The 12,447-nt window shown below is 45.7% G+C and overlaps 1 protein-coding gene across 2 annotated transcripts in view; it reads left to right on the forward strand.

Moving 5' to 3' along the window:
* The first annotated feature begins 9,016 nt into the window (after positions 1-9,016).
* LOC119969489 (beta-1,4-galactosyltransferase 5-like) overlaps positions 9,017-12,447 on the forward strand; it is a 121,453-nt gene continuing 118,022 nt past the window's right edge. For both annotated transcript variants that reach the window (XM_038803171.1, XM_038803172.1), the window contains exon 1: positions 9,017-9,375. In XM_038803171.1, the coding sequence (XP_038659099.1) occupies positions 9,273-9,375 (103 nt within the window). In that variant the 5' untranslated portion in view covers positions 9,017-9,272. The remainder of the gene's footprint in view (positions 9,376-12,447) is intronic.

Here is a 12,447-nt window from a genome sequence, read left to right on the forward strand (position 1 = left end):
GATCAAACCTGGGACCTCGGCGCCTTGAGGCAGCAGCACTAACCACTGCGCCACCGTCCAGTTGCCATTATTACCAATATTGTCGCAGTCACATGCATCTGCAACAGATAGATTGGATCTCTCACCATCTACTACAAGCCCAGTCTGGCAACTGTATCCTGCAAGACTCAGCCAATCTCATTTACATTGGTGCTATTGAGCCGCTCTTGGTGATGGACATTCAAATTCTCCACCCATAGTACATCTTTTGCCCTTGCTGCCCTCAGCACTTCTTCCAGTTTTGACACACATCCCCAGTTATTAGTGAAGAGGACTTTGCAGCCTATATTGGGCTCGGAGTACCGTTGTCATGTCTGGTGCCTAGGCTGATGCCTTGTGGTCTGTTATGTTTTTCTCAATTACATTTTTGCATAGCTGTTTGCAACATCGAGGGGGCCATTTTGGGGGACTGTTAAGATTTAACCACATTGGCGTGTGCCTGGAGTTACATATAGGCCACACCTGGAACAACACTGCCCACAAGTGAAATTTTAAGTTTGGAAGTTTTAGTTCTCTGCCCACTTTATAAGTAGTGGTCAAGTATTTTGTATATGGGGTCTCCAACTAGCTCTTTGGAATGTGCATGTGTAGCTCTGTATTTAGCTCCTTTAAATGCTGTGCTACTGTTTGTCAGGTGGGTTATTTGAGAATTTCTATACATAGTATGCGAGAGAAGAGGTGCATATTTGGCAGCCCTGTGGAAGGGTGAAGCATGGACGGATATTCTATCCAGTCCATCTTCTAGTGTTACTGGAATTTTAAACTTTAAATCAGATGAATTTTATTGTTGAAGTAAAACAGAGTATCACAGAGGGTATGATCTTGCTGCTTCAGTTTTGTTGTGTTGAAAACCTTTAATTTTTTAGTGCATTGGTTTTTTCCCCCAAATGAATACTCTATAAAAACGTAAAGGTACACTACATAATCGTTCAGATTTAACATGATGTAAAGTATGAAACAGATAATTTCTTTCCATGCAGTAAGTGGCACTCTGGGGTACCTCACTACACTTAAAATTACAGATTATATTCACAATATTCACATCATGCGAACATACAGCATGAGTGGGATTTACAGTTTCCAACCCATCGGTATACAGCAGCAGAAGAGCTTTAGACAGTGGCATTCCCCATTGATCATTTCTGGTGGCTACCTCAAACTTTGGTGTGGCCCTCAGCATGTTGTACTGGCTGAGGTACTACGGGCGCGATTCTCCGCCCCCCACGCCAGGTGGGAGAATAGCGGGAGGGCCTCCCGACATTTCTCATGCCCTCCCGCTATTCCCCCCGCCCCCACCACGCCACGAATCGCCGCTCGCCGTTTTTTACGGCGAGCGGCGATTCTCCGAGGCCGAGCGGCCGGGCCTTCACGTCCGTTTCAACACGGCAGCAAACACACCTGCTCGTTGCCGTCGTGAAACGGGCGCCAGACGCCCGTTTGGGGCATCTAGAGGCCCGATTGGCACGGGAGCACCACGACTGTGCTCGGGAGGGGACAGGCCCGCGATCGGTGCCCGCCGATCGTCGGGTCAGCGTCCAAAACAGACGCACTCTTTCCCCTCCGCCGCCCAGCAAGATCAAGCCGCCACGTCTTGCCGTGAGGCTGAGGAGAAAGACGCCAACGGCGCATGCGCGGCTGACGTCATCGGCCGCGTCAGCTGCCGTGACGCTTGACGTGCGGCCTTGACGACCGTCGTCAAGGCCGCGCCACCGTGACGCATGTGGCCGTGCTCCTAGCCCCGCCCGGGGGGGAGAATCGGCCCCGGAAGTGGCCGTGAAGGCTGCCGTGGGTCACGGCCTGTCCCACGGCAGCCTTTACGATTCTCTGCATTTGTGGAGAATCTCGCCCTACAGCTCAGTAGTACCTGAAAGTCTGAAAGACTCAATCATTGACAGCTCTTTGCACTGGATCAGCAAGTTTCTCAAAGACCTTAGAGCATCACTCACCGAGTTGTTGGTCCTGCAGCAGCAGTTCATGTTTATCTTGGTGCACATCCATAAGTACAGCCCACAGTGCTTTACAGAAATGTTTGAGATGAATTGTGACAAAATAAAACCTGCATCTCTTTCTAGAGCTTCTTTGAAAAGGGGCATTCCAGGGATAGATGACAGTCTCTTCCTCACTGCAGAGGTGGTGAGACTCTTGCATGCAGGAAGGATCTAACAGGTAGGACCCTTCTCACCACCAGCTAAAATATGCCTTGGAGTTAGTTTAAAGGTTTCAGTGATGAGATGTCCTGCCAAATAATTTTGACAGTCTGCTCAGGGAACAATCTGACAACATCCACCATTTCCCCCAGGGCCTTGAGGATGTTACTTACAGACCATTGCCTGATGCATTCGGGGTCAAAAGTGTTTTTCCACACAAACCTTTTGACGAGGGACAAGTGGGTATATCATGGTCCAATTGACTGAAGTACTCTGTGGGAACTTGGCAAGACCCAATCTTTGCAACACCAGGGATTGGACAAACACATAGTGACACTTGATGTTTGCGTACTAAGGACAAACGCATAACCTGATGCAACACCCCCACATCCCGACTTGTCCAGAGATTTGTACATTGGCCATTTTCAATCTCCAGATAAAGCTCAGCTGAGGAGTAGGGTATGGGCTAGACCTGTGCTATGTAGAACAATATCATGTGTTCTTTGCATCTGATGACCAGAATCTTACCTGCAATGGTGAGGGAATGTTGCCCCCACACGATCTTTAACCATGGTTATTTGCGCTTTCCAGTTATGTTCTCTAGTTGCAGGTATTCTGTGAAGCCAATTCAAACTGGCTGCAGATTCTCATCAGTAAGATCAATGACAGCGGATCCGAGCAGAAGATGGCCATGTCATCCATGTACAGGGTTTGACCTGAGTGCCTCCGCTGTTTGAGATTGTCCCCCCCCCCCCTCTTATGCCTGTATACTTCCCACCGGACCTGGTAACAGGTTTGATAAAACACATGGTTAAGACAGGTGAGAGGACACCCCAGTTTAACTCCAGATTTGAATGAAAAGCTTTCCGAACCCAATTGTTGATTGAAACTGAACCTGAAATGTTCTGTAGGGCAGTTGGACCAATTGCAAACTCACTCCCAGATCCCATTTTGGAGGGAGCATCTATCATGTAGATGTTTGATATAATATCAAAGACCTTCTCCTGGTCTTAGCTTATGAGGCAGGTACCCATCGCCCTGTCCTGGACATTGGTTATCATTTCTCTGATTAGTATTTGTCTGAGTAGCAGAAGGCTTTAAGAGATTTGGCTGCTGTGTACGTTGCAGGTCTGATCAGGGTGGATCATTGGATCTTGAGTAGATTTAGCCCGAGAGCCGATGGTCTTTTGACAGAATATTGTAGTCCAAATTAAGCAACGAGATGGGCCACCAATTGTTGATTTTCTCCCTCTGTCCCTACGGCTTGTAGATGAGGTGACAATGCCATTCCTCATGGATTCTTACATGCCACCGGTCAGAGGTATACTCTCATACACTTCCAAAAGGTCTTGACTGAACTACTTCAGAGTCCAATTGGCCTCTGGCCATATTCAGGGTTTTTTTAAATCTCAAAGGACCTAACAACCTTCGTCAGTTCATCTAGGGTTAGACTCTCCCACATACTATTGCCTAAGATGTCCATGATAGGAGACAGGACGGACCCTGGGAAACCATTCTGAGTTTGGGCTTCACATTGTATAGCCCGGCATTGAAGAATTTACTGATATTTGGCAAGTCAGACTGTGATGACATTACTGAGCCATCTCCTTCCTTCAAGCTCCTGATTACAGAGCTCTCTTGTGCATTTTTGTAATGTTTTCTGCAGTCAACAGTTCCAGGCTCTGCTTCCATCTCCCCCAGCCAAACTTCTGATTTTCCTGTAGGTGCCTGTCATTCAGTAGAAGACAGTGGAAAACATTGGTTTGATATCAGTGGACCTGACAGTTAACCTAATGGGGCAGCATGGTAGCATAGTAGTTAGCACAGTTGCTTCACAGCTCCAGGATCCCAGGTTCGATTCCCGGCTGGGTCACTGTCTGTGCGGAGTCTGCATAGGTTTCCTCCGGGTGCTCCGGTTTCCTCCCACAGTCCAAAGATGTGTGGGTTACGTGGATTGGCCATGCTAAATTGCCCTTAGTGTCCAAAAAGGTTAAATGGGGGATAAGGTAAATATGTGGGCTTGAGTAGGGGGCTCTTTGTAAGGGTGGGTGCAGACTTGATGGCCCGAATGGCCTCCTTCTGCAGTGTCAATTCTATGATTTGCACTGTAAATTCTATGATTAACTCTCCGGACACAACCAGGAAGTCTATCCTGGAGCACATGGACCCTTTGGCCTTGCTGTTTCCATTAGGTGTCTGGTTGTGTTATCCAGGTTGTTGTTGGCGCTGCTGGATAGTCCAGTCACCTTGATGATGCGGTTGAAAACACCCACCTAGATTGATTTGGATATTGGCAGCAGTGGTGGGAGCTGAAGGACGGCCAGCCACTCGCTGTTCGAGTTGGGTATACATGCTGATTTAACTGGCTTGGAGCGCTTTTGGACATCTTCCATGACAGGAAGACTGCCTACCACCTTCTTAATTTCAGAGATGGCCAAGTTGCTTCCCAACAGCATATCACCAAGACGAGAGGAATGGGTATAATTTCCTCTTGACCCGATCTGTGGCCCGTGGAATCGTCATGACGACCATTGCCTGTAGGTGCTGAGTTGCAGTATTCTACACTTCTACAGAAACATGTCAGCTTTGACCTTTTAAAGGCATCCCAATGTGGAAACTTATCACATGGTAGACTTAACGTGACACATGTTAATGGAGGCAATCTTTTAACCCATTGAAACTGTGTCGCTCACCAATTGTCTATGATAGGCTGAGAAAGCCACCTTGGTCTTCCCTGTGATAGGGTTGTTCTTCCCATGAGACATCCGTGGAGCCATGCCAGCGGGGATGTTTGGGCTGTCCTACTCTGTCAGCAGTATCTTCCCACTCCTCAAGGGAGTTGCTGATTCCCAGTTTCCCGGAGCTGGGTGCACCGGACATCGCACTGCACTGGCCAATTCGGGGTTGCTGTGCGCTGGGTGGGCCCTTTGCTGTTTCCAACGTTCTGGAGCAGGGGTGGCATTTTTCATGAGCTCCTTTTTGTTGCCCCCTTCGCTGATGTAATCGTTCCTGTCCTTATTTTAATGCACAGGTGCTGATCAAAATTAAAACATTGTCCTGAGTGAGGGGAAAGGGAAACAGCCGTGGCAGGCATTTGTGGACTGTTGCTCGGTGCACTTTTATAATAATAATCTTTATTATTGTCACAAGTAGGTAGAATTGAGGAACCACAAAGGCAAAAAAACCATAATGGGAGTTATGTACAGACCGCCTAACAGTGGTCAGGACCAGGGGCGCAACATGTACCGGGAAATAGAAAAGGCATGTCAGAAAGGCAAGGTCACAGTGATCATGGGGGACTTCAATATGCAGGTGGATTGGGTAAATAATGTAGCCAGTGGATCCAAAGAAAAGGAATTCATGGAATGCTTACAAGATGGCTTTTTGGAACAGCTTGTCATGGAGCCCACAAGGGAGCAGGCTATTCTGGACCTAGTGCTATGTAATGAACCAGACTTTATTAAAGATCTTAAAGTAAGGGAATACTTAGGAAGCAGCGATCATAATATGGTTGAGTTCAGTCTGCAGTTTGAAAGAGAGAAGGCAAAATCGGATGTAATGGTGTTACAGTTAAATAAAGGTAATTACGAGGGCATGAGAGAGGAACTGGTGAAAATCAACTGGAAGCAGACCCTAGCAGGGAAGACAGTAGAGCAAAAATGGCAGGAGTTTGTATGCATAATTGAGGACACTGTACAGAGGTTCATCCCCAAGAAAAGAAAGATTATCCAGGGAGGGATTAGACAGCCATGGCTGACAAAGGAGGTCAGGAAATGTATCAAAGAAAAAGAGAGATCCTATAAAGTGGCCAAAAGCACCGGGAAATCAGAAGATTGGGAAGGCTACAAAAACAAACAGAGGTTAACAAAGAGACAAATAAGGAAGGAGAGGATCAAATATGAAGGCAGGCTAGCCAGTAATATAAGAAATGATAGTAAAAGTTTCTTTCAATACATAAGAAACAAACGTCAGGCCAAAGTAGACATTGGGCCAATTCAAACTGATTCTGGAAGGCTAGTGATGGGAGATGAGGAAATGGCTGGAGAACTTAATAAGTACTTTGCGTCTGTCTTCACAGTGGAAGACGTTAGTAATATCCCAAAAATTATAAAGGGTCAGGGGGCTGAGTTGAGTATGGTTGCCATTACAAAAGAGATGGTGCTAAAAAAGCTAAAAGGTCTTAAAATTGACAAATCTCCTGGCCCCGATGGGCTACATCCTAGAGTTCTGAGGGAGGTGGCTGAAGAAATAGCGGAAGCGTTGGTTGAGATCTTTCAAAAATCACTGGAGTCAGGGAAAGTCCCGGACGATTGGAAGATCGCTGTTGTAACCCCCTTGTTCAAGAAAGGATCAAGACAAAAGATGGAAAATTATAGGCCAATTAGCCTAACCTCGGTTGTTGGTAAAATTCTAGAATCGATCGTTAAGGATGAGATTTCTAATTTCTTGGAAGAGCAGGGTCGGATTAGAACAAGTCAACATGGATTTAGTAAGGGGAGGTCGTGCCTGACGAACCTGTTAGAATTCTTTGAGGAGGTGACAAGTAGGTTAGACCAGGGAAACCCAGTGGATGTGGTCTATCTGGATTTCCAAAAGGCCTTTGATAAGGTGCCACACAGGAGGCTGCTGAGTAAGGTGAGGGCCCATGGTGTTCGAGGTGAGCTACTGGCATGGGTTGAGGATTGGCTGTCTGACAGAAGGCAGAGAGTTGGGATAAAAGGTTCTTTTTCGGAATGGCAGCCGGTGACCAGCGGTGTCCCACAGGGTTCAGTGTTGGGGCCGCAGCTGTTCACCATATATATTAATGATCTGGATGAAGGGACTGGGGGCATTCTAGCGAAGTTTGCTGATGATACGAAGTTAGGTGGTCAGGCAGGTAGTGCTGAGGAAGTGGGGAGGCTGCAGAAGGATCTAGACAGTTTGGGAGAGTGGTGCAGGAAATGGCTGATGCATTTCAACGTGAGAAAATGTGAGGTCTTGCACTTTGGAAAAAAGAATCCAAGCATAGACTACTTTCTAAACGGTGAGAAAATTCATAATGCCAAAGTACAAAGGGATCTGGGAGTGCTAGTCGAGGATTCCCTAAAGGTAAACATGCAGGTTGAATCCGTGATTAAGAAAGCGAATGCTATGTTGTCATTTATCTCAAGAGGGTTGGAATATAAAAGCAGCGATGTGCTACTGAGCCTTTATAAGGCTCTGGTTAGGCCCCATTTGGAGCACTGTGTCCAGTTTTGGGCCCCACATCTCAGGAAGGACATACTGGCACTGGAGCGTGTCCAGCGGAGATTCACACGGATGATCCCTGGAATGGCGGGTCTAGCATATGAGGAACGGCTGGCGTTCCTGGGATTGTATTCATTGGAGTTCAGAAGGTTAAGGGGAGATCTAATAGAAACTTACAAGATAATACATGGCTTAGAAAGGATGGACGCAAAGAAACTGTTTCCGTTAGGCGAGGAGTCGAGGACCCGTGGGCACAGCCTTAGAATTAGAGGGGGTAAATTCAAAACAGAAATGCGGAGACATTTCTTCAGCCAGAGAGTGGTGGGCCTGTGGAATTCATTGCCGCAGAGTGCAGTGGAGGCCGGGACGCTAAATGGCTTCAAGGCAGAGATAGATAAATTCTTGATGTCGCGAGGAATTAAGGGCTATGGGTAGAATGCTGGGAGGTGGAGTTGAAATGCCCATCAGCCATGATTGAATGGCGGAGTGGACTCGATGGGCCGAATGGCCTTACTTCCACTCCTATGTCTTATGGTCTTATGGTCTAACACTGCAATGAAGTTACTGTGAAAGCTCCTGGTCGCCACAATCCAGCGCCTGTTCGGGTACCCAGAGGGAGAATTCAGAATGTCCAATTCACCTAACAAGCACGTCTTTTGGGACTTGTGGAAGGAAACCGGAGCAGCAGAGGAAACCCACGGAGACATGGGGAGAACGTGCAGACTCCGCAGACAGTGACCCAGGCGGGAATCGAATCTGGGACCCTGGCGCTGAGCTACCACTATGCTACCGACCCGCTCCTATTTCTGGTTTAATGTGCTTTCAGCTATGGTCTTGGGAGACCAACAAGTAGAAATCCTTTAAAAAAAACTTAGGCGTAGACCAAGTGAAGTCACAACAGGGGACACACTCATGGACGGTGTAACTATGAAGTCATGGCTGTTGTTCAAAAAATACTTTCCCTTGCCAAACAGTCTGTTCCCATCTTGGCTTCACTGTAGTGTGAGGCAAGCTGAAAGTTTGTGCCAGGGCCTTTGAGTGGAGTTGTGAATCACTATCAGGAGGGAATCACGTTATGGAGTGTCATTACACTTCGGCTTTGACGCATGAAATCTGAAGAACCACACCCGGGCTTTGAGGAAAGGAATGTTTTGTTGCTGGAGACTCTGGCAGCGGAATTCTGTCATAAAATTCCAAAAAACACCCAGCTCCTGGCACCGAGCAACCCAGTGAGATCGGGGGGTGGTGGGAGGGGAGAAGAGAAGTAAAATCTTACAGCCATCAAACACGGCCAAAAGCTGCTGTGGCGCGGATAGCTTACTTAAAATAAAATGCTGGGGTTGCAATATTGTCCGAATGTGAATGAGGAAGGGCGATTGCTGCGCCCTTAACCTTGACAAATAAACAGGGGGCTGCAATTTCACCACGGGAGATAGGAGGGAGGGGTTGGGGGGAAAAAGGACAACCGTGTGTGTCTAAAATCGAGTAAATATTGTTGTGGAACAGGAAATCCATTACCACGTTCGAAACTCACAATTCCTCCTTTTCCTTTCAGAAAAGCAGAGGGCGGTCCCAACTCTCCCAGCCGGAAGTTCACAAAAAAAAAAGAGAGAGCAAGATCTGCATTCCCCTCAGTTTAAAGGCGGATTCCTCCTTATTCATGAGTGCGGAGAGAGCAGTCTCCTTTCTGCTGGTGTGTCGGCGCGGACGCTCTCTCCCCTCGCTGGAATCCAATCTCTTGCTCTTTGACGTCCCTCCCCTCCTCGCCATCAGCCTGCGGGGGTTTTATTTTCTCTCCCCTCTCTAACGGGGAAGGGGGGGCGTCTGCAAGATTTCCCCACATTTATTCCCAAGCATAATATGAGAGTTTTACGCATCCCGAACCGCTCAGTGTTTGCTTTGTTATTCCTCTTCTCCTTGTCATCATCATTCCTCTACTTCATTTATGTAGCGCCCGGATTAGGTGAGTGTCAAGTTTATTCCCACCCCTCTTGTATTTCTCTGTATTTTTGTTTGTATATTTCTGGGTCTCCCGAGGTGATGTGTGTGTGTGTGTGTTTGGGGAGGTGCTGCAATGGGGCAGACTCAGCTACATGTCACATTTCTCAGGCCCAGTGCTGGGGTAATTGGACCTGTTTTGAGATGAAGGTGGTGGTGGAGGCTCATTGAATACAATCAGTTTATCTGAAGCTTTGCCGGGGAATGGCCTCGCTCTCTCTCTGCCCCCACCATTGAGGAAATGGGAATTGATTTTTTTTTACACGGGGAAGCCAGTGCGGGTTTAGCGGAAGTACTGCTTGTGTCGGTCGCAATGAAAAGGGACTCCCCAAGAAACACACTTTTGGACAATACCGAATGGGTTTATTTCCAGGATGGAATTTCTATCAAGTATTTGTGTATTCCCTTTTTTAAAAAAAATCATCACCGCCACAAATTCTATTCCGGCCCTCGCCTTTTGTGACTTTGTGTGCTACTCACATTTGTGGATACATTTTTTTTTTCGCCCTTAACATTGTATTTACCTTCATCAGACGTTGTGGGAGCCTGGCTGTCTTGGGTTTTACGCGAGTTTTTAAAAGTGGAAACAGTGAATCAGATTGTTGAATTTCGCAACTTTCAGCAGACGATTAAAGCCTGTGAAATGTTGCTGCCGGGGAGGGCATGTCACTGAGTCATTCACAAACCCTAAAATTGACGAGCCTCTTCGCCTGTCAACTGAGCAGAGCAAGTTTCCACACAGCAGCGAAGTGCAACCTCCTCCCCCGGATTCTGCGGTGTTCTCATGCTCTCTGGTGGGATAGCAGCTCGGCCAGCCACAACATGGACGATTATCCAAACCTGCCCCAAAATGTACTTGCAGGGAGACCTTCCAACCTGGCAAAGTCTAAATGTTGTGGTTATGGATTGGAGACATGCGAAGCTGACTGAAAAATATAATATGTGCTATGAGACGAAATTAGCCTTCGTGATTAATCATGAAAATTAAAATCCATATGTGAACTAGCTTCAGGCATTTAAAAAAAATAAATCCTGTTTTTTTTATTTGCAGACGTAAGTGCTGCTTTTTTCTCCTATCGGCCCTGAGTTTATTTAAGAAGGTTGTGTATGCGAATAAAATTGTAGCTGATTAAAAAATGTAATTTAATCAAGGTCAGCCACAGGTTTTCCTTATGTGTCCTGTTTTACAAGATTCAATCAATCTGAATTGGGGTAACTACCCATTAATAAACGAAGGAAAATGAAAATCAGCTCATTCCAGTGAGACCAGAGGAATGTTGCAGAATGTTGTAAAGATTCTGATAGAGGACAAAGTGACATTTTTTCCTCTTCATGCTGGATTTTAACTTTTATCAAGGTCGTCTGTGCCTTTCTTGCTCTTTATTACGCAATTGGAGAAACTGCCATTCTGTAAAATGTCTATCTTTCCACATGTTTTTCTAGGTTTTATTTTGTAAATATCTATTTTGAATGAAAATTTTTACAATTTTCTGTTCCATAGTTTTGTGCACCGCTTTGGTCATTTAATTAATATTGGGGGAGTTAGAGCGTCTTAATGGAGGATTGATTGGAATGCAATGTTAACTGTAACTAGTGAGACTGGCACTGCTCAGCAATTGAAAAGAAAACTGGGTATTTGAAAAATCATGCAAAAGAATACAGCGAGAGTGGACAGTTCCAGTTGAAGTTGGCCATGATGTGGAGATGCTGGCGTTGGACTGGGGTGGGCACAGTAAGAGGTCTTGCACAACACAAGGTTAAAGTCCAACAGGTTTGTTTTGAATCACCAACTTGTGGTCCTGATGAAGGAGCTGTGTTCCAAAAGCTCGTGATTTGAAACAAATCTGTTGGTCTTTTAACCTGGTGTTGTAAAACTTCTTACTGTGCCCAGTTTAAGTTGGCAGAGGTTATGCACCCATTGTTGTGAATTGAGCCCCATCTAGAACTTAGTAATGGGATGAGTGGGTGAACTGAGTGGTAACTTTTTGAGTAATGTTTTGGAGCTCTACTGTAATATGATTTATGCTAGGAAGTATCACCGACGCTCTCCCTCGCCATTTATTCCACCACCTTCTGAAGCTAGTAGGTTTGACTAAGGTACATTCTATGAACACTAGCACCAGTCTTCATATGGCGCTGCACCCTTATCAGTAGAATGTTTGATCTTAGATCATTGCTGTTTGGTTTTGCTCTCGATTCACAATATTTCCTCCATGAAAGTTGGACCACTAGCTGACTTTAAGTTTTTGCTTTCCTCCCCACCTCGCTGTAGAAACTCAGGCCAATTATTGGCTTTCCAATGCTCTTGGCTGAGACCCATTAGTTCCAAAAATAAAGAGGGTAATTAGGTTTTTATGCGATTATACCGTTCCATACGTCTTCCACCATAGATTGTGGCTAACTACTGGGGTTAAGTGGGAAACCATGTCTGTGAGGAAGTGTGCTAACCTAAAATGTTTATTACTCATAAAGTTGGTGATATCCCCAATCACACACTGATACTGTCTAGTGTAAAGTTCGCCCGACTGTAGAGTTCCCTTCTCTCTGCTGTCATTGGCAATAAGCCACTCTTTTGGAGTTTATTGGGAAAGGAATGTGAAAGGAAACTGCAGATTTAAATATCTCCCTTTTTGAGACCGGGCTGATAATGATTTGGCTTTGTATCGTACTGTCTGTTTTTTAATCTTAACCGTAATGATTTAAACCTAGTTTCCATTGCTAATCTCAGTCACATCAGCATTAAAAAAGTACTTGTATTCAGGGTTTTGTTGAAGCAGATTTATCCATTAAGATGTTTTAAGATTACACAAGTGCATGGAAAACTATTAATGTATTGTATAGCATACAGATGAATTTAGGAATTCAATTCACATGTTTGAAAGACCTAAGAAGTTTTGCATTTATTTCACTTCATGACAGAAAGCATTCATTTCTATTCAATGTTCCATTTCAGGCTGACTGATTTAACATTTGTCTCACTAATTGGTTATGTAAAGGTTCCCTGAAACAAAATACTAACATGGATGATGTGAAATTC

This window comes from Scyliorhinus canicula, chromosome 7 (assembly GCF_902713615.1).
Source record: "Scyliorhinus canicula chromosome 7, sScyCan1.1, whole genome shotgun sequence".
In the NCBI taxonomy this organism is placed as follows: Eukaryota; Metazoa; Chordata; class Chondrichthyes; order Carcharhiniformes; family Scyliorhinidae; genus Scyliorhinus; species Scyliorhinus canicula.